We start from the raw sequence: 24,908 nt of genomic DNA, 5'->3' as shown, positions 1-24,908 counted from the left end.
AGAAGAAATATCGCAATGGTGCGAAAAGTGGCAGTTGACCTTAAATAACGAAAAGTGTGAGGTCATCCACATGAGTGCTAAAAGGAACGCGCTAAACTTCGGTTATACGATAAATCAGTCTGATCTAAAAGCCGTAAATTCATCTAAACACCTAGGTATTACAATTACGATCAACTTAAATTTGAAGGAACACACAGAAAATGTTGTGGGGAATGCTAACCAAAGACTGTCTTTCATTTACAGGACACTTAGAAAATGTAACAGACCTACTAAGGAGACTGCCAGCACTACGGTTGTCCGTCCTCTTTTAGAATACTGTTGCGCGTTGTGGGATCCTTATCAGATAGGACTGACTGAGTACATCAAAAAAGTTCAAAGAAAGGCAGTACGCTTTGTATTATCGCGAAATATGGAGGAGAGTGTCACAAAAATGATACAGGATTTGGGATGGACATCATTAAAAGAAAGGCGTCTTTCGCTGCGACGGAATCTTCTCACGAAATTCCAATCACCATCTTTCTCCCCCGAATGCGAAAATATTTTGTTCACACCAACTTACATAGGGAAGAACCATAACAAAGATAAAATAAGGGAAATCAGAGCTCGTACGGAAAGATATAGGTGTTCGTTCTTTCCGCGCGCTATACGAAATTGGAATAATAGATAATTGTGAAGGTAGTTCGATGAACCCTCTGCCAGGCACTTAAATGTGATGTGCAGAGTGTCAATGTAGATGAGGTGCACCATGGGCCTTAGATGACAGGGCTGAATGATGGCTGAGGGAATGCGTACGGCCGAATAGATGTGCAACAATTAAGCAACTGACCATTCAGATGAACCAAGGGACTACCAACCGTATCTCATCAACGAACGTTCAGCAAAATAATGTTGTTGCCTATGGGCCTCCGCAGCATGCCTCTTTCATGCACCCACAATGACTGCTGTTCATGGGCAACCAAGGCTGGAATCTGCACACCAGTACCGCTAATGGACTTTTCAGATGAATCACGTTTATACTCTATCGGACAGATGGCCGTTGGCGTGCAGCAATTGTTGGAATGGTTTAGTCCAGAGGAGGGAGCCTACATCTGCATCTACATCTAATGATTACTCTGCAATTCACATTTAAGTGCTTGGCAGAGGGTTCATCGAACCACAATCATACCATCTCCCTACCATTCCACTCCCGAACAGCGCGCGGGAAAAACGAACACCTAAACCTTTCTGTTCGAGCTCTGATTTCTCTTATTTTATTTTGATGATCATTCCTACCTATGTAGGTTGGGCTCAACAAAATACACTCCTGGAAATTGAAATAAGAACACCGTGAATTCATTGTCCCAGGAAGGGGAAACTTTATTGACACATTCCTGGGGTCAGATACATCACATGATCACACTGACAGAACCACAGGCACATAGACACAGGCAACAGAGCATGCACAATGTCGGCACTAGTACAGTGTATATCCACCTTTCGCAGCAATGCAGGCTGCTATTCTCCCATGGAGACGATCGTAGAGATGCTGGATGTAGTCCTGTGGAACGGCTTGCCATGCCATTTCCACCTGGCGCCTCAGTTGGACCAGCGTTCGTGCTGGACGTGCAGACCACGTGAGACGACGCTTCATCCAGTCCCAAACATGCTCAATGGGGGACAGATCCGGAGATCTTGCTGGCCAGGGTAGTTGACTTACACCTTCTAGATCACGTTGGGTGGCACGGGATAAATGCGGACGTGCATTGTCCTGTTGGAACAGCAAGTTCCCTTGCCGGTCTAGGAATGGTAGAACGATGGGTTCGATGACGGTTTGGATGTACCGTGCACTATTCAGTGTCCCCTCGACGATCACCAGTGGTGTACGGCCAGTGTAGGAGATCGCTCCCCACACCATGATGCCGGGTGTTGGCCCTGTGTGCCACGGTCGTATGCAGTCCTGATTGTGGCGCTCACCTGCACGGCGCCAAACACACATACGACCATCATTGGCACCAAGGCAGAAGCGACTCTCATCGCTGAAGACGACACGTCTCCATTCGTCCCTCCATTCACGCCTGTCGCGACACCACTGGAGGCGGGCTGCACGATGTTGGGGCGTGAGCGGAAGACGGCCTAACGGTGTGCGGGACCGTAGCCCAGCTTCATGGAGACGGTTGCGAATGGTCCTCGCCGATACCCCAGGAGCAACAGTGTCCCTAATTTGCTGGGATGTGGCGGTGTGGTCCCCTACGGCACTGCGTAGGATCCTACGGTCTTGGCGTGCATCCGTGCGTCACTGCGGTCCGGTCCCAGGTCCACGGGCACGTGCACCTTCCGCCGACCACTGGCGACAACATCGATGTACTGTGGAGACCTCACGCCCCACGTGTTGAGCAATTCGGCGGTACGTCCACCCGGCCTCCCGCATGCCCACTATACGCCCTCGCTCAAAGTACGTCAACTGCACATACGGTTCACGTCCACGCTGTCGCGGCATGCTACCAGTGTCAAAGACTGCGATGGAGCTCCGTATGCCACGGCAAACTGGCTGACACTGACGGCGGCGGTGCACAAATGCTGCGCAGCTAGCGCCATTCGACGGCCAACACCGTGGTTCCTGGTGTGTCCGCTGTGCCGTGCGTGTGATCATTGCTTGTACAGCCCTCTCGCAGTGTCCGGAGCAAGTATGGTGGGTCTGACACACCGGTGTCAATGTGTTCTTTTTTCCATTTCCAGGAGTGTATTTTCGCATTCGGAAGAGAAAGTTGGTGACTGAAATTTCGTAAATAGACCTCGCTGCGACGAAAAAGGTCTTTGCTTTAATGACTTCCATCCCAACTCGCGTATCATATCTGCCACACTCTCTCCCCTATTACGTGATAATACAAAACGAGCTGCCTTTTTTGCACCCTTTCGGTGTCCTCCGTCAATCCCACCTGGTAAGGATCCCACACCGCGCAGCAATATTCTAACAGAGGACGAACGAGTGTAGTGTAAGCTGTCTCTTTAGTGGACTTGTTGCATCTTCTAAGTGTCGTGACAATGAAACGCAACCTTTGGCTCGCCTTCCCCACAATATTATCTATGTGGTCTTTCCAACTGAAGTTGTTCGTAATTTTAACACCCAGGTACTTAGTTGAATTGACAGCCTTGAGAATTTTACTGTTTATCGAGTAATCGAATTCCAACGGATTTATTTTGGAACTCATGTGGATCACCTCACACTTTTCGTTATTTAGCGTCAACTGCCACCTGCCACACCATACAGCAATCTTTTCTAAATCGCTTTGCAACTGATACTGGTCTTCGGATGACCTTACTAGACGGTAAATTACAGCATCATCTGCTAACAACCTCAGATTGTCACCCAAGTTATTTATATAGATCAGGAACAACAGAGGTCTCAGGACGCTTCCCTGGGGAACACCTAATATCACTTCAGTTTTACTCGATGATTTGCCGTCTATTACTACGAACTGCGACCTTCCTGACAGAAAAACCCGAATCCAGTCGCACAACTAAGACGATACCCCATAGTCCCGCAGCTTGATTAGAAGTCGTTTGTGAGGAACGGTGTCAAAAGCTTTCCGGAAATCTAGAAATACGGAATCAACTTGAGATCCCCTGCCGATAGCGGCCATTACTTCGTGCGAATAAAGAGCTAGCTGCGTTGCACAAGAACGATGTTTTCTTGTGGTCTGGGGAATGTCGCATTCCCTGAGTGATCTCGTCATTCTGGAAGGCACAACACACGTCTCGCAGTCGTCCGCGCTGCAACAGCTGGTTATTCACATTAATGTGACTGCACGTGAGTACCCGTGGACCCACTGGCTGGGTCACTGCCATCTGGTGGTTAGTCTGGTGACTAGGTGGTGCAGGCGTCGCCAGCTTAAGCAGGTGTGTTGCAGACGGGGCATGCAGAAGCGGGTGCGAGGCCCAGAGCCGCCCGGCCAGCCACAGGCATGCAACACGACACACCATACTACACCACACCACACCACGTGGAGCCCCAGCATGCAGCGCGGCGCGCGCGGACCGTACCTAGCGCGGCGACCGCCGTCATCTCGAGCTGCGTGTGCGCATGCGCGTGCGCGTGCGGGTGCGGGTGCAGCTGCGCGCCCGCCCCCGCCGTCGCCGACGCCGCCCCCGACGGCGATGCGTCGCCCTCGTGGCAGCGGCACGCGCAGTCCACGCGCCCTGTGCCAACACACGGCTCACTCTCCTCTCCACACTGGGTACGTCACAGACCATCACTATCTTTGAGTCCACAGTCTTCTTCAGAAACAGCTGTCCAGGAGGGATCGCACCAAGAGTAGGATTACCCAGTCTACTTTACCCATCCCATATCAATTGCACGCTGTAATGCCGGTACTTCAGGGTCGAATTAGGGACCCTTCCTAGCTCGACAAAGAAGTTCTCAAACCTTTAAGGTGCTGGGGGAGGTGCATGTAGGTCTTTCAGGTGTGTGTGTGTGTGTGTGTGTGTGTGTGTGTGTGTGTGTGTGTGTGTGTGTGTGTGTTAGTTTGTGTGTTTTTTTGGGGGGGAGGGGGGTTGAAAGTCTTTCAAGGGGGCTTGCGACGATACATATGAAAATCTATAAGGCTGGTAGGGAGGTATGTGAAACTACAGGGTGAATTTAATTAAACTTCTGCTACTTGTGGGGGCCACCACGAAAAACGAGTGACCATAGGATTATGAAACTTGTGAAAACATTTAAGGACATGCGGAATTGACGAATAAACCACCGAAAAAAAAAAAAAACTTATTTTAGTTTCCCAGCCGGCCGATGTGACCGAGCGGTTCTAGGCGCTTCAGTCCGGAACTGTGCTGCTGCTACGGCCGCAGGTTCGAATCCTGCCTCAGGCATGGATGTGTGTGATGTCCTTAGGTTAGTTAGGTTTAAGTAGGTCTAAGTCTAGGGGTCTGATGACCTCAGATGTTAAGTCCCATAGTGCTTAGAACCATTTGAACCATTTTTTAGTTTCCACTGGAGAGAGAAAAATTTGTTAATTGCGTACCATGAGGTGTCAGAAGCCATGGGATACCTCATAATATCATGTCGGATGTTTAGCCCGGTGTAGTACAGCAACCCTACGTGGCATTGAGCCAACAAGTCTTTCGAAGTCTCTGTCTCTAGCCATCCAGAATTGTGAAACTGATGACTGTGCAGGAGGTTGTGCACGCACAAATCACTTTATTATGTCCCATAAATGTTCGAAAGGATTCGTGTCGCCCGGGCCAAGTCATTCGCTGGCATTGTCCAGAATGTTCAAGCCACGTGATCAACTGTGTCCTAGGGCCAAGGCGCATTGTTATCCATAAAAATTTCATCGCTGTTTGGGAACATGAAGCCCATGAATGGCTGCATATGATCTCCAAGTAGCCGAACATGAACATTTCCAGTCAGTGATCGGTTCAGTTGGACCAAAAGACCCAGCCCATTCCATGTAATCACAATCTAAACCATTATGCAGCCATCACCAACTTGCACAATGCCTTGATAACAATTTGGCTCCGTGGGGTCTGCCCGCACTCCAACACTACTGTCAGCTTTTACCAACTGAAATCGCGACTGATCTGACCAGTCCAGATTCCCAGTCGTCTAGGGTCCAACCGATACGGTCACGATCCCAGGAGAGGCGCTGCAGGCGGTGTCGTGCTGTTAGCAAAGGCACTCGCGTCAGTCATTGCTGCCATAGCCCACAGACGCCAAATTTCGCCATACTGTCCTAACGGATACGTTCGTCCCCACATTGATTTCTGGGCTTATTTCAGGCAGTGCTCCTTGTCTGTTAGCATCGACGACTACACAAACGCCTCTGATCTCGGTCGTTAAGTGAAGGCCGTCAGCCACTGCGTTCTCAGTGGTGAGCGGTGATGGTTCAAATGGCTCTGAGCACTATGGGACTTAACATCTGAGGTCATCAGTCCCCTAGAACTTAGAACTACTTAAACCTAACCTAAGGACATCACACACATCCATGACGGAGACAGGATTCGAACCTGCGACCTTAGCGGTCGCGCGATTCCAAACTGAAGCGCCTAGAACCGCTCGGCCACACCGGCCGGCGGTGAGAGTTGATGCCTGAAATTTAGTATTCTCGGCACGGTCTTGACACTGTGGATCTCGGCATACTGAATTCCCAAACGATTTCCGAAATGGAATGTCCCATGCGTCCACCTCCAACTACCATTCAATATTCGTAGTCTGTAAATTCACGTTGTGTGGCCTAATCACGATGGAAATCTTTTCGCATCAATCACCAGAGTACACATGACAGCTCCACCAATGCACTGCCCTTTAATATCTTGTGTAGGCGATGCTGCCGACATCCGTGTACGTGCATATTGCTATACAACGACTTGTCACCTCAGTGTGCTTTCCAGTTTACAACCATTGTGCAACGTCCGTCTACATCCAAGACAGCCTGCAACCGCACTAGAGAGTGCTCTATAGCTGCCCGAAGCCGGTGGGATGTTTGGCACCTCCCCCGCTATGCCGATCTTCGACCTCCAACGTGTGTTAGTGTCCCGTTGACAAAACCTGTCCTTCAGGTAACCCCACAGCCTGAGATCACTCCGATTCACTTCTGGTGACTTTAGTGGCCAACCAGTTTGGAACGATCGGCCAATAATTTGGTTTTCTCCAAATGTGTTAGAGAGTAACCGAGTGAGCAATGTGAAGTAGAGCTCCATCGTGCATCATAACAGTTGAGTCCACAGCGCCTCTCTCCCAGAGAGCAGGGATCACACGAGGGGGAAACAGATCATTCTAACGTATGCCACTGATGCTTCATGTCCTTTGAATTCTAAGTTCCGTATCAGTGCCTGCACCTAACGGTAAGTCATGACACTAACATTATTAACATCTCAAGATCCGCAGCTCACTGTCTGACCATGATTCCTATACAGTTGGCTACCCATACGGTAAATAGTTTTCCGCCCACATTCGAAGGGCGTTCGAATAGTCGGTGCAAAAATAAAAACTACTTACGTGTTTGGGGTAAACGTTTGTTATTTTTCGACAGTCTCCTTTTAGACTTATACACTTCGTCCAACGCTGTTCTAATTTGTTGAGCCCTTCCGAATTATAGGAATTGTCCAAGTCTACAAAATAGCTATTAATTGCTGCAATCACCACCTCGTTTGAATAAAATCTTTGTCCTGCCAGCCATTTCTTCAAGTTGGGAAACATAGCAATCCGGGGGAGCCAAGTCTGGAGAATGGGGGGAATGTGAAACGAGTTGGAATCCTATTTCCACCAATTTTGCGACCACAACTGCTAAGGTGTGTGCCGGTGCTTTGTCGTGATGGAAAAAAACTTTTTTGCGGTCCAATCGCTGGCGTTTTTCTTGCAGCTCGATTTTAAAACAGTCCAATGAATAATATGCACCTGTAATAGTTTTACGCTTTTCCAGATATTCGATGAGGATTATCCCTTGCGAATCCCAAAAGACAGTCGCCATAACCTTTCCCGCCAAATGAATGGTCTTCGCCTTTTTTGGTGCAGATTCTCCCTTGGTAACTCATTGTTTAGATCGATCCTTGGTCTCAGGAGTATAGTAATGTACCCATGTTTCACCCACAGTGACGAAACGACGCTGAAAGTCCTGCGGATTCTTCCTGAACAGCTGCAAACCATCCTTGCAACACTTCACACGATTCCGTTTTTGGTCAAGACTGAGCAATCGCGGAACTCATGTTGCAGATAGCTTTCTCATGTCCAAATGTTTATGCAAAATATTATGAACCCATTCATTCGAGATGCCCACAGCACTAGCAATCTCACACACCTTAACTCTTCTGTCATCTATCTCCATATCATGGACTTTATCAATGATTTCTGGAGTCGTAACCCCCACAGGGCGTCCAGAACGTTCAGCATCAATTGTGCTGATATGGCCACTCCGAAAATTTTGAAACCACTTATAAACTGTTCTAATCGACGGCGCAGAGTCACCGCAATGTTTATCAAGCTTCTTTTTAGTCTCTTGAGGCGTTTTGCCTTTCATACAGTAACGTTTAATCACCACACGAAATTCTTTTTCGTCCATTTTTTGACAATCACTCGACTTCCTTGATTCACGCGAATGCCAAACACAAAGAAATAGACCAATATGGCTGAAACTTGGTGTGCGTTCTTTCCAAAGATGCTACTAATTAAACATGACCTCGATACGCGCCGATGGTGCCATCTCTCTGACTTTGAACGGTATTTTCAAACGCTCCTCGTAGGCTCCAGTAGCGAAAGTTTAATTGTAACTATCTGTCATTTAAGGTGGGTAGGAAAGCATGTGGAAGTGTCTCAAGTGTGGAAGACCGTAAAATGTTTGAGAATTATCACCTAGAGAGGGGTCTTAATTTTCTTATGTTTGCCTTGTCGTTTTGTATCTCGTAGGTATTCGTATACACCGTTTACTACTATTATTAACCTATTGCATACATACAGTTTTAAACAGTGTCTGAGAATAGTCCATTCAGATTCATGATCATCTGCAGTTGGCTTGGTCAGAAAATATGAACATTTGTATTTGGTTGATGATAGTAGAATTTGTTAATTATAATATAACTTAGACTATAATAGGCTGCTACAACGGATTGGAACACAGTCGCCTTTCGTGGACAGTCTGAGAGCGTCTGATTGGTATCTAGTATTAACCCAGCACTTTACTTAAGGTGTGCGATAGGATAATATGTGAAGGTCATTCTGCTACATCTTTTGGAGGTTTTGCACACTCATGGCAACGATTAAACCTGCGGCAAACAGGCTGCAATGTTTTACAAAACAGCTGATGACGTAACAGCCGTGAAGAACCAGCTACTATACTATAGGAGCGCAAGGGTCTTTCGAAGGGTCAATTTAATTTTCCGAGGCACGTGTACTAAACGTAAAAACTTGTTGGAGCATTAAAACGTCAACAAACAACACAGTGAATGAAGTGTGTGCGCAATTACTGGACTAAATGACCTGTAGTACTCAGGCGATAAGCGTGGCAGGAAGAAAGAGACCACTGGGTGGCCACAACGACGGAGATAAGAGCTTTAGTACCCGCCAAAGAGCCACTGCACAATGGTGTGGCCGGTATAAAGCAGCGACGCGCAGTCTTTTCCGGGATATTGCGCCGTCTGAAGCCTTCCACCTACCGTCGAGTACCATTACCTTCCATCAGCTCCACATAATGAAAGCGCTTTCGCGCCATGCTATCTGGCTTCACTCGGCATTATATAACAACGCGCTTTGTAGGTCTCCTTTCAGACTCGGTGAAACTTCCGTATTTATTTGAATGGCTCCTGTTCGTAAACAGTGATTGAAATAATCCTTGTTTCAGGGATATAAACTCTGCCATTCAGCATACGGTGGAATTAAAGCACGGCCTTATATGTTACTGCGTTAGTCATCAACAAAACTGAGTTTTCCACCGTAATTCTGCATGTAGCGCTACAGGAGGACACAGTATAGCTTTACAGAATATTAAACACTACGAAATGTGCTGTTTAAGCGACAGCTTGCTCGAGCCAGTTTTATGTGTGTGTTTATACAGGGTATTTGTGATTTTTTCTTGCAATAATGAATATCTTTAGGTCTCAAAAAGATGATACAGATATTTTAAAGCAAACAGTTTGTTAGTAGGTACATTATTAGATATCCGCTGCAGAATCGTTGATGGAATGTTGACTTCAGTCTTTTCGCGTAGTGATCTCGGCTTTTGATTTGCTGCTCAGAGTTTATAATGCTGTTCTCTAGGAGGATGAGCAGAAGGGCAACACAGAAATTACAAACTGAATTAACTACTATGTGTTTACGAGTTAATAGCTGCTGTTTGATAAACAGAAAATTATGAAACTTCCTGGCAGATTAAAACTGTGCGCCCGACCGAGACTCGAACTCGGGACCTTTGCCTTTCGCGGGCAAGTGCTCTACCATCTGAGCTACCGAAGCACGACTCACTCCCGGTCCTCACAGCTTTACTTCTGCCAGTATCTCGTCTCCTACCTTCCAAACTCTACAGAAGTTCTCCTGCGAAGGTAGGAGACGAGATACTGGCAGAAGTAAAGCTGTGAGTACCGGGCGTGAGTCGTGCTTCGGTAGCTCAGATGGTAGAGCACTTGCCCGCGAAAGGCAAAGGTCCCGAGTTCGAGTCTCGGTCGGGCGCACAGTTTTAATCTGCCAGGAAGTTTCATATCAGCGCACACTCCGCTGCAGAGTGAAAATCTCATTCTGAGAAAATTATGAAGTTTTCCGGTAAAACTTTTCCGGGTACGCGTGTGTGTCGTCTCGTTATATGAGCCAGTGTTTCGGCTATTGATTAACTTCTCATGGTTGGAGTTATGCTTCGCGCTCGTTCAGTCCTGCTATATTCTTCATTGGGAAACCTCAGTTCTGATGAAGACATCTACACATGTTTGAAGATTTTTAAAGTTTGACAAGTGTTGAAGCAAAATGTTTTGCAGCACCACTCAATAATGGCCTTAAGGCCGAAACTGCAATTGTGAAGTAATCTCTACAGTGAACAACGAATTTTCTGTAGTAAAAAAAATATTCGGCTACTGCTTGAGTGGTAAATATGCTATCCTGACGAATACCAGTTGCTACAATGGGCGAAACATAGATACCCGGAAAAAATGTTTGCTTGCCCTTATGAGGATGTACGAGGGCTGTTAAAAAAGGTGACTTTTCGAAATGCGCAGGCAACGTACATTCGATTATCGCTTTTTTTGTTATGTTGGCACATATGTCTCGAACATATCTTCACAGTTTCAAGTCTACAGCATAATCCGTTTGGTTTTGACAGATAGAAAGATTAGACGTGTTTTCGTGTGCTCTACGGTTTTCGATTATTATAAAAAATTGAACAAAGCATTTGCATCAAATTTTGTGTGAAAAATGGAATCAAGTGCTCTGAAACACTTGAAACGTTGACAGTGGCATACTGTGAGTCAGCTCCAAGTAAAAAAAATTACAAGTGGTACAAGCTCTTCAAATACGGCCGAGAAGATGCCAATGACGAACCTCGCCCTGAACGCCCCAGCACATCGACAACGAATGATAACGTCGAAGCTGTGAAGAAAATTGTTCTGGAAAATCGAATTATCGAAGAGAAGCTGATGAGGATGTTTGTATATCTGCCGGCTCGTGTCATGCAATTTTTTCGGATGTTTTGGGCATGAGACATGTGTCAGCGACGTTTGTTTCAAAACTTCTCAATTTTGATCAGAAGAACCGTCGCATGAGCATCGCTTATGAGCTCTTGAATGAAGTCAGTGATGATCCTGATTTCGAAACCGAAGCCCAATCGTCCGAATGGGAGCATCCCGGAGAGCCAACACCGAATAAAGCACGCCAAGCACAATCAAATGTCAAGGTTTTGTTCACTTTTTTTTCAATTACAGTGGCGTAGTGCATCACGAATTTTTGTCTCAAGGTTGTACGGTCAGCAATGGGCATTACCTTGACGTTATGCGCCGTTTGCGGGAAGTAATACGCAAAAAAACTTCCAGAACTGTGGAAAAACAATTCATGGCTTTTGCATCATGTTAATGCACCTGCTCATTCATCGTTGCTTGTGAGATTTTTTTGGCCAAAAACGACACGAAAATCATGCCTCAGCTGCCATATTCGCCGGATTTGACCCCCTGCGACTTTTTCCTGTTCCCAAAACTGAAGAGACCTGTGAAAGGACACAGATTTTCAACGACTGAGGAAATAAAAACAGCATCGCTGGAAGTACTCAAAGCTGTACCAAAAAGTGTTTATGTGAAGTGATTCAAGGATTGGAACAAGCGTTGGCACAAGTGTATTGTATCTGGGGTGGATTACTTTGAAGGGGACAACATGAATATTGATGAATATATATATATATTTTTTTTTTCAAAATATGAAGTCACCTTACTTTTTGAACACACCTTGTATTTATTAAATCACGGAATGTCCGTCAGATTCTAGTACAGCAGAAGGACAAATTTCTCAACCGACACATGAAGGGCAGCCAATGACGCAGCGTATGGCGTCGCGTTTTGCGGCTGGCCAGGACGACCAAACGAACTAGGAAGAACTCGTGCCAGGGAACAGTGCGTCCCTTAAGAGGAAGATCTGCTGCCGGCCAACGGAGGTCAAATGATGTTAGCCGAATCAAATGAGGAAATGTCGGCTCCGAGGCTGTGGATACAACAAAAGACTCCCAAGTCTTCCACTAACAGTGCGTAGGGAAACCAAAGTTCGCATGCTGATGCATCGAATTTCAGACGTATTTTTTAGGGTAGTAAAGATTTTGATGCATGAATTCTATGGTGAACGCTACGTGCGACTGGGCCAACACAACAAATCAGCTAAAGCTGTACAGCACCGGGACTGAGGCAGATCCATTAATTTTCAAGAGCCTCACCAGCCGGCAGCTCCACGTGACACGGGCTGAATGCTATAAACAAGCACCCCAATTAGAAATGCATAGTGGCGTTAACATCTCGCTGCAGGTAAACATTGCCCCCGGGTTCAACATGCCGATTCGCTACTACCTACGAATCAACTGCGAGAGTAGCACAAGTAACAGCCTAGAGGACGACAATTATTGAACTACACGAAATAAAACTGTCGTAACTTCTGAACGGTTTGCGTTGGGACGCTCAAACTGCACTGTTCGCCGCGGGGCATGATGGGAATAATTATGCGCATGTATGGTTTGGTTCAGCGACGAAGCCCACATTGATTTGGATAGGTTCGTCAATAAGCAAAACTTGTGCGTTTGGGAGACAGAGAATCCGCATTTCGCGATCGAGAAGTCTCTTCACTCTCGACAGGTGACTGTGCGGCGTGCACTGTTCAGTCACGGAAGAATCGGTGCGATATTCCTGGATGGCACGGTGACTACCGAACGGTATATGAAGGTTTTGGAAGATGACTTCGTCCCCATTATCCAAAGTGACCCTGATTTCGACAAGATGTGGTTCATGACAGACTGAGCTCGACCCCCACCGAAGCAAGAGTGTTTGTTTGATGTCCTGGAGGAGCACTTTGGGAACCGCATTCTGGCTCTGGGGTACCCAGAGGCCACTGGCATGGGCCTTGATTGGCCGCCATGTTCTCCGAATCTAAACACATGTGACTCCTTTTTGTGGGGCTGTACCGAAGACAAGGTGTACTGCAATAACCCCAAAACCACTGCTGAGCTGAACACATATTCAGGAGGTCATCGACAGCAACGATTTTCCGACACTTCAGCAGTCATGCACAATTTAGCCATTCGTCTGCGCCACATCATCGCCAATGATGGCAGGCATATCGAACATGTCAATCTAAATCCGCATATCTGCAGTGACGTTTACATGTTGAATAAACTTCGTGCACGGCGTAGTTTGTAACTAATTTACGTTTTCTTTTCATATCTTTCAATAATTGTCACACTATAAGACCGCGGCCTTGCGAGCAATGTGAAATATAATTGAGTTTAGGAAAGTGTAAGCTGGTTTGCTAAATGTTAATATAATTTGTCACTGAGAAAAAATTATATGTTGACCGATAAGAAAAATTAATAACTCTGAGTGTAATTCCTGTATGCATACGCAATACCACACCACACCACTGTACAGTTTGTAATTTCATCTCCTTAAAACAACTGAATGTTTACTTTTGCCAATTTCTTCTTGTGTTCTTTGCTTACTGTGATAACAAAGGTTAATTTTCCAAAAACGTTAAAATTATGTATTTTTTTACACTGCTGGGTTAAAGCGACACAGCAGAAACAGTGGTCTAAAGGACTACGTTCTGCCTCTGCACTGGGACAACGAAATAACTTGACATTTTAAGAAGTCTGTTTTTTGCTTTGAGAGGGCGAGACGCAGGTAGGGGGTCTTACATGACCTGCTACATGGAGAATGGAATAGCAGTGATGACTTTTACGTAATAGTCAACTGCGAGGGTTTATTCTGCGAGGATTTCCGTAAACACTGGCCTTGCCCCTTCGAATTTTTATGTGGTTGATCCGCCGGAAGAAGCTTTGTGTGCCATATTCAACGGAAGAGGTAAAGGAGAAGAAGAGAAGTGGTGTCTAGATCACGGTAAAAATTCTTCGCTGGGGGGAAAAGAAGACTAAGAGGGCGGGACAAGTCCACAGAAGTCTGTGGGGATTGCGTGGGAAAATAGACAAGTTCATCGATTTAATAAACTATTTTTGCTGTACAGCTATTTCTGTTTCATTACTGAATTTCCCTAGTAGTTAGCCAAGAAACGGATATACGTGTATGTTTGGTCGGCGAGGCCACGTATCTGCATTTGGTGTGTCCTTGCCACGTCACTTAAGCCCGATTTACACGATCGACTTTCTGGTCAAAATCGACTACTACTTTAGTGGCCTCGTGTAAATCAGCAACCTACAGCGGCGCGAATGTCTGTACGACGTCTATGATCTATAGATTGTGCAGAGTTCTAAATTTCCGAGTATGCTGCGCATGCGCAGAGCCAAGGGACTATGGCGGCGTCTGCTAACATCTACTAAGGTCGAGCTCACTCGTGTTACAGAAACGGATTGCCGGCCGCGGTGGTCTAGCGGTTCTAGGCGCGCAGTCCGGAACCGCGCGACTGCTACGGTCGCAGGTTCGAATCCTGCCTCGGGCATGGATGTCCTTAGGTTAGTTAGGTTTAAGTAGTTCTAAGTTCTAGGGGACTAATGACCACAGTAGTTAAGTCCCATAGTGCTCAGAGCCATTTGAACCAACAGAAACGGATTACGTGCTTTCGTGTCGTCTTAATCTTTTTTTTTTGTGGCTCAGTAAAAGGTTACACAAGGTCCTGATATTTTTTCCTGCCCACTGATGTTCTCTTACAAGAGAGACGAAATATCTGGAAGCAAAACGCAATTACGTTTTACAGAGAACAAAACCTGCACTATGCATGAGTAAGATCGTAAATAGATAAAAGTGTTTTAATGAAAATTATTTGAACTGTGAAAAAGTCTGAGTTATTGGACGAGAAAAATAATTTTCGTTGTTATTAGGAAGAAAACAACAGAGAAAGGATAAAGCAATTTACTGCGTTTTACATATTGTCTAATGTGTTTGCAAGTATATTTTCTCGAGCAAGTACATGTATATGTTCTGAAATGTTTGGATGACGCTTTTCCTGTTCACTAATTTCTCAGGAATGTAGCGAATTTACCACACGACTTTTGTCAAGAACTTCCATTACGAATTCTGCTTTGTTCGTTAATAAATTCTATCATTATTTCACGGTAAATGATGACAGCCAAAACAGTTGCAGGATAAAAATTAAAATTCTTGACCACGGTTTCGGTATATCTAAATATACATTCATCAGAAGTAAAATACCCTGATCAGGAAGACACTTTCATTAGCAAAAACTTAACATCGGAAATGAGAAAGAAAAAACACTATAGCTTAAGTAACCGTAAAATTACCAGAGTCTTACAGGCACAAAAACTTTTAGTCACTTACTAAAATTACATCCTGCAATGGAGATTAATAAAACAACTGTGCCAAAGGCGTCGTCAGTAGTTAAAACATCTCCATTTATACAACATGATTATGTACAGAGGGCCGATGTGAACAGAGCTTAGCATCAGCGCTTCGCCTATGAACTATCGTGACGAGGGTGTAAAGCCCTAGGGCAGACAGTTTCGCCGAGAGAGGGCACTTGTGGTATGTGCTAGACACTCGCGCACATTAAAATCCGTGGATACATACACATGCGCATCAAAATTATTAAAAGTTGTGCTAATTCAAACCTTCTCTCTTAATAAATAAAACACGTCAGAACCATTTGAAAACATCTAGTAAAATAGAGAATATGAAAACCAATTTACCTGTGTCCTAGTGTCAAGCAGATGAAGCTTGCGCTACGGAACACATCTAACGAGAGGGGGCACTAGTGTTATGCGCGAGAATATCGCGTAACTTACTATCGAAAAACAACCAAAATGTTAAAGTAAAACGAAACCATCTGTCGTTGTGAATAAAAACATAACAGTCAATTAACCACACATACACATCGAAAACCACAAACAGCAAACATCAAAAATGGCATCAGCAGGCAAGACAACTAACTTCTAGTCAGCCAGACTGTATTACATTAAAGCAAGGATGGGTTTGAAACTGTCTCTCGGCGAAACTGTCTGCCCTAGGGCTTTCACACCTTCGTCACGATAGTTCATAGGCCAAGTACTGATGCTAAGCTCTGTTCACATCGGCCCTTTGTCCATAATCATGTTGTATAAATGGAGATGATGTTTTAACTACTGACGACGCCTTTGGCACAGTTGTTTTATTAATCTCCATTGCAGGATGTAATTTTAGTAAGTGACTAAAAGTTTTTGTGCCTGTAAGACTCTGGTAATTTTACTGTTACTTAAGCTATAGTGTTTTTCCTTTATCATTTCCGATGCTAAGTGTTTGCTAATGAAAGTGTCTTCCTGTTCAGGGTATTTTACTTCTGATGAAGGTATATTTAGATATACCAAAACCGTGATCAAGAATTTTAATAAATCTTTATCCTGCAATTGTTTTGGTTGTCATTTACCGTGAAGAATATCAACAGTTGCTGTTTCAGCCATGTCTAAAATCTTTATCTATCATTATTGTTTGTTCCTACATTTTGTTGCTTTAGTCCCCCTCATAAGCCCACTTTCACTATTCAAATGCCAAACCGCGCAGCAGACAGTTATCACAACACCAGCAATTTTGGCGCTGACGTGTAAACGGAAATGACCACTCAAAACAGAGGAGAGACAGTACGCGCATAAAACGACAGGGGCGCCGCAGTAGAAGCGCGTGTCTGGAGTAGCCAACTGACAAGGGGAGGCCGCCAATTGTGAAATTCAGATTCGATTCATACTGCGCATAATAAAAGCTCATGGCCAGAGGTGTAATGTGGCAAAGCACCAAGATGCACTTCTCAGCCGTTGTCGAGAAAATCGACAGTTAAAAGAACCGCTGCGGTGAAATACTTTCTACGATTAATAATTTTCCACAGCGTCGTGGCGCAGCGGTAAGCGCTCGGGTTTGTAATCCGAAGGTCGCCGGATCAAATCTCGCACCATGCAACTTTTTTAGTATTTGTTTTTGTAATTCATATATATATATATATATATATATATATATATATTTCCCGCCAATCATTTGCTCAAATGGCTCTGAGCACTATGGGACTCAACATCTGTGGTCATAAGTCCCCTAGAACTTAGAACTACTTAAACCTAACTAACCTAAGGACATCACACACATCCATGCCCGAGGCAGGATTCGAACCTGCGACCGTAGCGTCACGCGGTTCCAGACTGAAGCGCCTTTAACCGCACGGCCACACCGGCCGGCCAATCAGTTGCAACAATTATGCATATTATAAGTTGTTGAAAGTCGTTTGTCGTGGAAAAACTGGCGACTTCGAACATCATTATGTTTTCCGCAAACAAAGTTGTATTTCACAAATGTTATTAATTGTCTTCATAATGTTAACCACGTATAGTTAACGGAAGACGCAGAAACGATATTCCGAAACGAATACGTATAGCGTAAGTCAAACGTTCGAATTAGAATAGAGACCCCACGAACAGAAATTCGCTATGGCAGGTATGAAATATAAACTCCGTTACTCGATCGTTACACTTGAAGGACAGATGTTGAATGGGCCGAAACGAGCCGCCGCATAACAGCGTAGTTGCCTGCTAACTTCGAAAGAAGGTAGATGCGGTCCCTAGCGCAACTTATAACATCGTCGAAAATCAGTGCGGACGGGAGAGCTTTGGTACACCCTGTTAAACAAACGTAAAAATGCAGGCGGTGCAATTGGAGAGCCATCCGCCTTCACCAACATGCAGCGCCACGACGCTATAGAACACTATAAATCGTAGAGTATTACACCGCAACGGTGTCTTTTAACGGTCTATTTTCTCGACAACGGCTGAGAAGTGCATCTTGGTGCTTTGCCACATTACACCTCTGGCCATGAGCTTTTATTATGCGCAGTATGAATCGAATCTGAATTTCACAATTGGCGGCCTCCCCTTGTGAGACAAAGTCGATCGTGTAAAAGGGGGTTTGGCCCACCTGCGCGCCACACGCCAAGCGCTGACTGCCCTAGGCTACCAGTGGTATGAGGAGCAGAAGTGGAGTGAAGTGGTGGTGTGTGCTTACCGTTGGCGTGCAGCTGGCCCGCGTCTGCCAGGAACTTGTGGTGGCGCGCGTCGGTCGCGAAGAATCCGGGCAGCAGCTCCTGCGGGTAGTCGGGAGAGCTGCGTGCGTCCCGGCTCGCTGCCACGATCTTCTTCCGCATCTCCTCGCTCCCCTTCACCTGCTCCACTGCACACACCAAACACAAAAGTTTCCTTTTACTTCAGTTTCAGACTTCAAGAACGATATAATAATTTCAATCCCAAAGAAAGCAGGTGTTGACAGATGTGAAAATTACCGAACTACAGGGTGACACACGGGAGGCGGACAGCTTTGAACTGCACAGTACTGAGGGCGCGGTGGTGGGAGGTGGTCGTGGTGGGGATAGTTCTGATCCACACAAGACGCCATTTCATTTACTCACAAGGGAACCTCCCCATCGCACCCCCCTCAGATTTAGTTATAAGTTGGCACAGTGGATAGGCCTTGAAGAAAAACTGAACACAGATCAATTGAGAAAACAGGAAGAAGTTGTGTAGAACTGTGAAAAAATAAGCGAAATATACAAACTGAGTAGTTCAAGGGAAGATAAGCAACAATAAGGACAATAGTAACGTAGGAGCGCCGTGGTCTCGTGGTAACGTGAGTAGCTGCGGAACGAAAGGTCCTAGGTTCAAATCTTCCATCAATTGCAAATTTTAATTTTTTATTTTCAGTTTATGTGACAAACTCTTATGTTTTCATCACTTTTTTGGGAGTGATTATCACATCCACAAGAAAACCTAAATCGGGCAAGGTAGAAGAATCTTTTTACCCATTCGCCAAGTGTACAGGTTAGGTGGTTCAACAACATATTCCTGTCATGTGACGCACATGCCGTCACCAGTGTCGTCTAGAATATATCAGATGTGTTTTCCTGTGGAGGAATCGGTTGACCTATGACCTTACGATCAAATGTTTTCTGTTCCCATTGGAGAGGCACGTCCTTTCGTCTACTAATCGCACGGTTTTGCAGTGCGGTCGCAAAACACAGACACTAAACTTATTACAGTGAACAGAGATGTCAATGAACGAACGGACAGATAGTAACTATGCAAAAATAAAGAAAGTAAAATTTTCAGTCGAGGGAAGACTTGAACCAAGGATCTCTCGTTCAGAAGCTGCTCACGCTACCACGGCGCTTCTAAGCACACTTAGTCCATGACGTTGCTTATGTCACCCATGGACTACTCAGTTTGTATATTTTGCTTATTTTTTCACAGTCCCACACAACTACTTCCTGTTTTCTGAATTGATCTGTGTTCAGTTTATCAAGGCCTATCCACTGTGCCAACTTATAACTAAATCTGAGGGGGGTGCGATGGGGAGGTTCCCTTGTCAGTTACTATGGAGCAGTGGGACTTGCAACGTCGAGTGTATGTCTATGACAGTTCCGTGAAATGTGGTGAGTCTACCAGGTGTACCGGTATGAAATGAGCGTCTTTCTTGTGTGAATATGAAACACTAATTGGACAGTGTCTTGAAAGGAGGGTATAAGATGAACATCAACAGAAGCAAAACGAGGATAATGGCATGTAGTCGAATTAAGTCGGGTGATGCTGAGGGAATTAGATTAGGAAATGAGACACTTAAAGTAGTAAAGAAGTTTTGCTATTTGGGGAGCAAAATAACTCATGATGGTCGAAGTAGAGAGGATATAAACTGTAGACGGGCAATGGCAAGGAAAGCGTTTCTGAAGAAGAGAAATTTGTTAACATCGAGTATAGATTTAAAAGTCAGGAAGTTGTTTCTGATAGTATTTGTATGGAGTTTAGCCATGCATGGAAGTGAAACGTGGACGATAAATAGTTTAGACAAGAAGAGAATAGAAGCTTTCGAAATGTGGTGCTACGGAAGAATGCTGAAGATTAGATGGATAGATCACACAACTAATGAGGAGGTATTGAATAGAATTGGGGAGAAGAGGAGCTTGTGGCACAACTTGACTAGAAGAAGGGATCGGTTGGTAGGACATGTTCTGAGACATCGTGGGATCACCAATTTAGTATTGGAGGGCAGCGTGGAGAGTAAAAATCGTAGAGGGAGGCCAAGAGATGAATACACTAAGCAGATTCAGAAGGATGCAGGCTGGGAGATGAAGCAGCTTGCACAGGATAGAGTAGCTTGGAGAGCTGCATCAAACCAGTCTCAGGACTGAAGACCACAACAACAACAATTTTGAATTAAAAGTAAAAACATTTTATCCAAAGTACTGACCACTGCTTTCTATACATTTTGACCACCTTTCTGGCAATTTGTGGACACAACACCAATAGAAATGTTCGTCTTTTGAAGCAAACCCATCAGACATCCAATTTTCGACTTCTTCGTAGGAATCGAAGTATTCCTCAGCCAATGCGTGTCCCACTGATGAAAACAAATGGTAGTCGGAAGGGGCCAAGTCTGGTGAATACGGCGGGTGGGGTAGCAGCTCCCAGCCAAGTGTTTTGATTGTATCCTGGACCAAAAATGGTTCAAATGGCTCTGAGCACTATGGGACCTAACATCTGAGGTCATCAGCCCCCTAAAACTTAGAACTACTTAAACCTAACTAACCTAAGGACATCACACACATCGATGCCCGAAGCAGGATTCGAACCTGCGACCGTCGCAGCAGTGCGATTCCGGACTGAATATTCCATCAAGGAATATCGTTTATGGTACTGAAGGACTGCGGAAGGAAAAAACTGTAGCGGTAGACGGAAAGTGGAATGTAGACAACAAACAACTGAGGACGCTGAGTTTAAGTGTTGCTGTGAGATGGAGAGGCAGGAAGCGGTGGCGGACGCCGTGTCCGATACTCACGGATGAAGTCGGCGGGGTTGTACTGCGGCATGACGGGCAGGCCGATGGCGCCGAAGAAGTCGACGACGGCGCGCGCGGGCCCGTAGTAGGCGGTCTGGCCGGCGCACAGCAGCAGCAGCTTGTCGAACAGCTGGAAGATCTGCGACGACGGCTGATGCACCGCCACCACCACCGTCTTGCCCTCCGACACGGCGTACCGCTTCAGGCTCACCATCAGGCTGTAGGCCGAGTGCGAGTCCAGCCCCGACGTCGGCTCCTGTACCACAACCACTTACCTTTATTCGTTCAGTTCGACAGTTGGTCATACTGAACACACAGTCTCAACGTACACTCATGTTCAGGAAAAAAGAAAACAACACCCTGAACTACTAGAGATAGGACTTCCATATTCACACGGCATGTACATTAGTATGTTCTCCAGAAATGATTAGCGTCCCAGTCACCTCAGTTCAGTTCAGCATGTGACCTGTTGCCTAGTAGGCACAGGGGACGCCATGGGCCCTGATGATTTTTTCCATGCGTGATGAAATCGGCACGTGTAAGGCGCGAATGGCGTTCTGTGGCACATCTCTCCATGCTGCTTTGGTGGTCGGCATTGGGTCACATCAATGAACCCGTCGTTTCATCGTATCCCATCGATTGGCAACAAGTCGGGTTATCTGGTGGACCAGGGCAAAAGGCTGACATCCTGTGACACCAAGAAGGCACCTCTTCGTGCAACAAAATGTGGTCGTGCATTGTCTCGCTGGAAAGTGGCGTCTGGGGTGTTTTGCAGAAAGGGTATGGCTACTGCTGGCAGGACGTCGTTCACGTAGGTCACAGTCCCCTGGACAAGCACCAACGATGATTTGCACCATGCTTCATAAGACCTCGAGTTAGCGCTGGATGTCGTCTGCGAATGCAGTCACTGTGATGGTGCTCCCCCTGGCTGTGGCGAAGCAAAATGCGGCCATCGTTCTCAAATAAACAGAACCTGGATTCGTCCGAAAACGCTATCTGATCCTACTCCTGTCTCCAGTGACGTTGTTCCATACACCATTGCCGTCTAGCATATTTCTGCATCCTCGTCAAAAGGTAGGGGGACACCCGTTGCACTGCCAAAACACTTCGTCCCACACAAGCAGCTGTTTCGCGGATGGATGCATCACATTCTCTCATGCCAATAATGCGCCGTCCTTCAAAGTCATTGATTTGACGCTACAATTCGCGCATACGTCTGCGAAGCATCCCAGACGTCTGCTTAAGTCACGCTGATCCATTACCTTCCGTTTATAGCGACCACCCGAGAGCCGCAGGCACATTTTACCGATAGATGGTGTTGCGCCGCGATATCGATGTTGACATTAACCTGCGGGCCGACGTGGTTCAAATGATAATCATTTCTACAGAACACACTAATGTTCTGTTAATATGAACTTTCTATCTCTAGTCGTTCAAGGTGTTCTGTTCTTTCTGAGCACGAGTGCATTACCAGATATCTTGCACGAATATGTTACCACGTTTTGTTCTCTTCCTTGTGCTACACTTTAGTCGTAACAGAAGACTATTCCAAACGACACCGTGACGACTTCCGTTATACAGAAAGACGAACACCGCTTGCTCACTTTTTTATTTTATTGGATAACCGGTTTCGACTGAGTATTCTCAGACCCATCTGTATCATTACGGCAAAAACGGTCACCTAGTCTCAATTTCAGACTGTCTGCCTAACGCCTTCAAGGGGCAACGAAAATTCGATTTTCAGTATTTTACATTACTGACTGAATTTAGAAATTTCAATCACTTTCATAATATTCTCATTAAAGGGTACAGTCTTATGCTAAAGACGTGCGCAATAAGGCAGGTATTAAAGTTAGAAACTGTGTATATGTGTTGATTAGCCACGGCGCGCACATTATCCAGACTATATTCTTGCAGTATTTGAGTGTGAGAGCTGTTAGTGACTTCCAACGAACTTTAAACATGATTTCAAACCTTTTCTGCACCATCAGGCTTGACGTTACTTGTTTGCTTCCAGCTCTATTAGCAGTACATTTTGTACACAGGATCCACATATACCACTGAATGCACCGCAAAATTATATCATTGTACGCCATGTGGTTCAGGAGATACGACTTCATAATAAAACAATCGTGATACGTATACGTCTTTCGATTCTGGGAGAACTTTGTGAGAAGGTTTCCAGATCTAGTTCTGTTGAATGAATATGATGTCAGTCTCCACTTGAGGAACAATACAATCAAGCTGCAGTCACATGTACATGATGAATTCTCTTCGCAAAGGCTTACCATTGTACTTAAATACGTCAGATACGAATCAGCGTATTAAGTGTGTCACCAGGGACGATTTGAAATCCTGCTAAATTTTGTTTTATATTGTGTTCTCTATCGTGTATATTATGTGAAAAAACTTTCGTTCATTTTATGTGCATGGTGTAAGAAAACGTTATATTTTAAGCATTAATTTACTGATTATTACTTTTATTATTATTACTATTATTATTATTATTATTATTATTATTATGATTTTATGCCATAATAATGAGTTGCTCACTATTTTCAATTAACAAAATACACATCCGAAACGGTAAACTAAAAGAAAAACAAAAAATAATGTAAAAAGAAAAATAATTTAAAACAAAAAACAAACAAATGAAATAAGTAACTAGTCTAATAATGAATATTTGGGTATTTTAATTAGGTATGTTGAAAATACTGTGACAGCATATAGTGTACAGCTTATTACATAGGGATGTATGAAGCTTTAACGCTTTTTTAATTACATTCTACAAAAAGTTTTCATTTTTCAAAATTAATTACTGATGGTGGGGTATTTAGCAAAATTTGAAATTACAAAATTTGATTTTCCAATTTCCAAGAACGTTAATTACACATCAAATTTAATGTGAAAAACATGTTTTGAGTACCATCGTTTCAAAGATATTCCCTCCAAATCTAATATGCCAAATTACCTTCGGAGGTGCGTTTTACTCCTTAAAAGAGTAACTGGGGACGAGCAAAACGTATCGCATTATTTTGCCCCCTCTACACACCGGCCAAGTTCCGTCACGATCATTTATTGACATTTGAGAATGTGCCCTTGTTAGTAATCTGTTGCCCAACTGAGTTTATTTTTATTTCTCTCTTCACTTGTTGCTCGATGTCCACAGTAAAGTTTATGATGCGCCTGGTCGGTGTTTGGAGGTTACAGTTGTGTGTGTACCCGTTTGCGAGGGCGGCAGGGAGCAGCCTGGCGGCAGACTTGGTACTTACGTCGAGCAGCATCAGCGACGGGTTGGTGAGCAGCTCGCACGCGATGTTGGCCCGCTTCTTCTCCCCGCCGGACAGGCCTCTCTTCAGGTAGTCGCCGATAACTGCCAACACACACAACACGGCACACCTGGTATCACGGCAGACGACAGCAGCAGCTACACTACTTAAACCTGTCTGCAATTTACTCCTCCAAATTCTGAAGGTAGCAGGGACAAAACAAAAGGGAGCGAAAGCTTTTCTACAATTTGTTCAGGGACTTAACCCGCAGTTACAAGAACTGAGGGCCATGAAGTCGAAGTTGTCAGTAGTTCAGAAGAGAGTGAGTCGTGATTGTAGCCTATTCCCGAAGTTTGCAAAAACGGACATAATGTCTTATGGGATAACAGCAATCAGTGATTTTATAATGTTACTTTAAATCCGTCTTGATTGCAAATTTTTTTATTATTCATATGACCGGTTTCGGTTCATTCAGAACCATCTTCAGATCTGATATTTAAGTTACAGGAGTAACCCGTCCAATTCAGCCACTTTCACATGCTGGATTTAAAGTAACATTATATTCCCGATGTTATTCAGTCTGACCGTTGAGCAAGAAATAAAGGAAAACAAGGAGAAACTTGGCAAATGGGATAAAAGTTCAGGCAGAAGAAATAAAACCTTAGGTTTCCTGGTGATATTGTAATCCTGTTAAGAGATCGC

The 24,908-nt window shown here is 44.9% G+C and overlaps 1 protein-coding gene across 1 annotated transcript in view; it reads right to left on the bottom strand.

Annotated features, from left to right (window-relative positions):
* The window catches only part of LOC126456563 (uncharacterized), an 85,299-nt gene that overhangs the window by 30,225 nt on the left and 30,166 nt on the right, over positions 1 to 24,908 (bottom strand). Inside the window, exons 4-6 of the mRNA XM_050092309.1 lie at positions 24,210 to 24,310; positions 20,938 to 21,193; positions 18,118 to 18,282 (exon numbers count right to left, since the gene is read on the bottom strand). Of these exons, the coding sequence (XP_049948266.1) occupies positions 18,118 to 18,282; positions 20,938 to 21,193; positions 24,210 to 24,310 (522 nt within the window). The remainder of the gene's footprint in view (positions 1 to 18,117; positions 18,283 to 20,937; positions 21,194 to 24,209; positions 24,311 to 24,908) is intronic.

Source organism: Schistocerca serialis, chromosome 2, assembly GCF_023864345.2.
Source record: "Schistocerca serialis cubense isolate TAMUIC-IGC-003099 chromosome 2, iqSchSeri2.2, whole genome shotgun sequence".
In the NCBI taxonomy this organism is placed as follows: domain Eukaryota; kingdom Metazoa; phylum Arthropoda; class Insecta; order Orthoptera; family Acrididae; genus Schistocerca; species Schistocerca serialis.
This window is presented reverse-complemented; position numbering and strand designations above follow the sequence as displayed.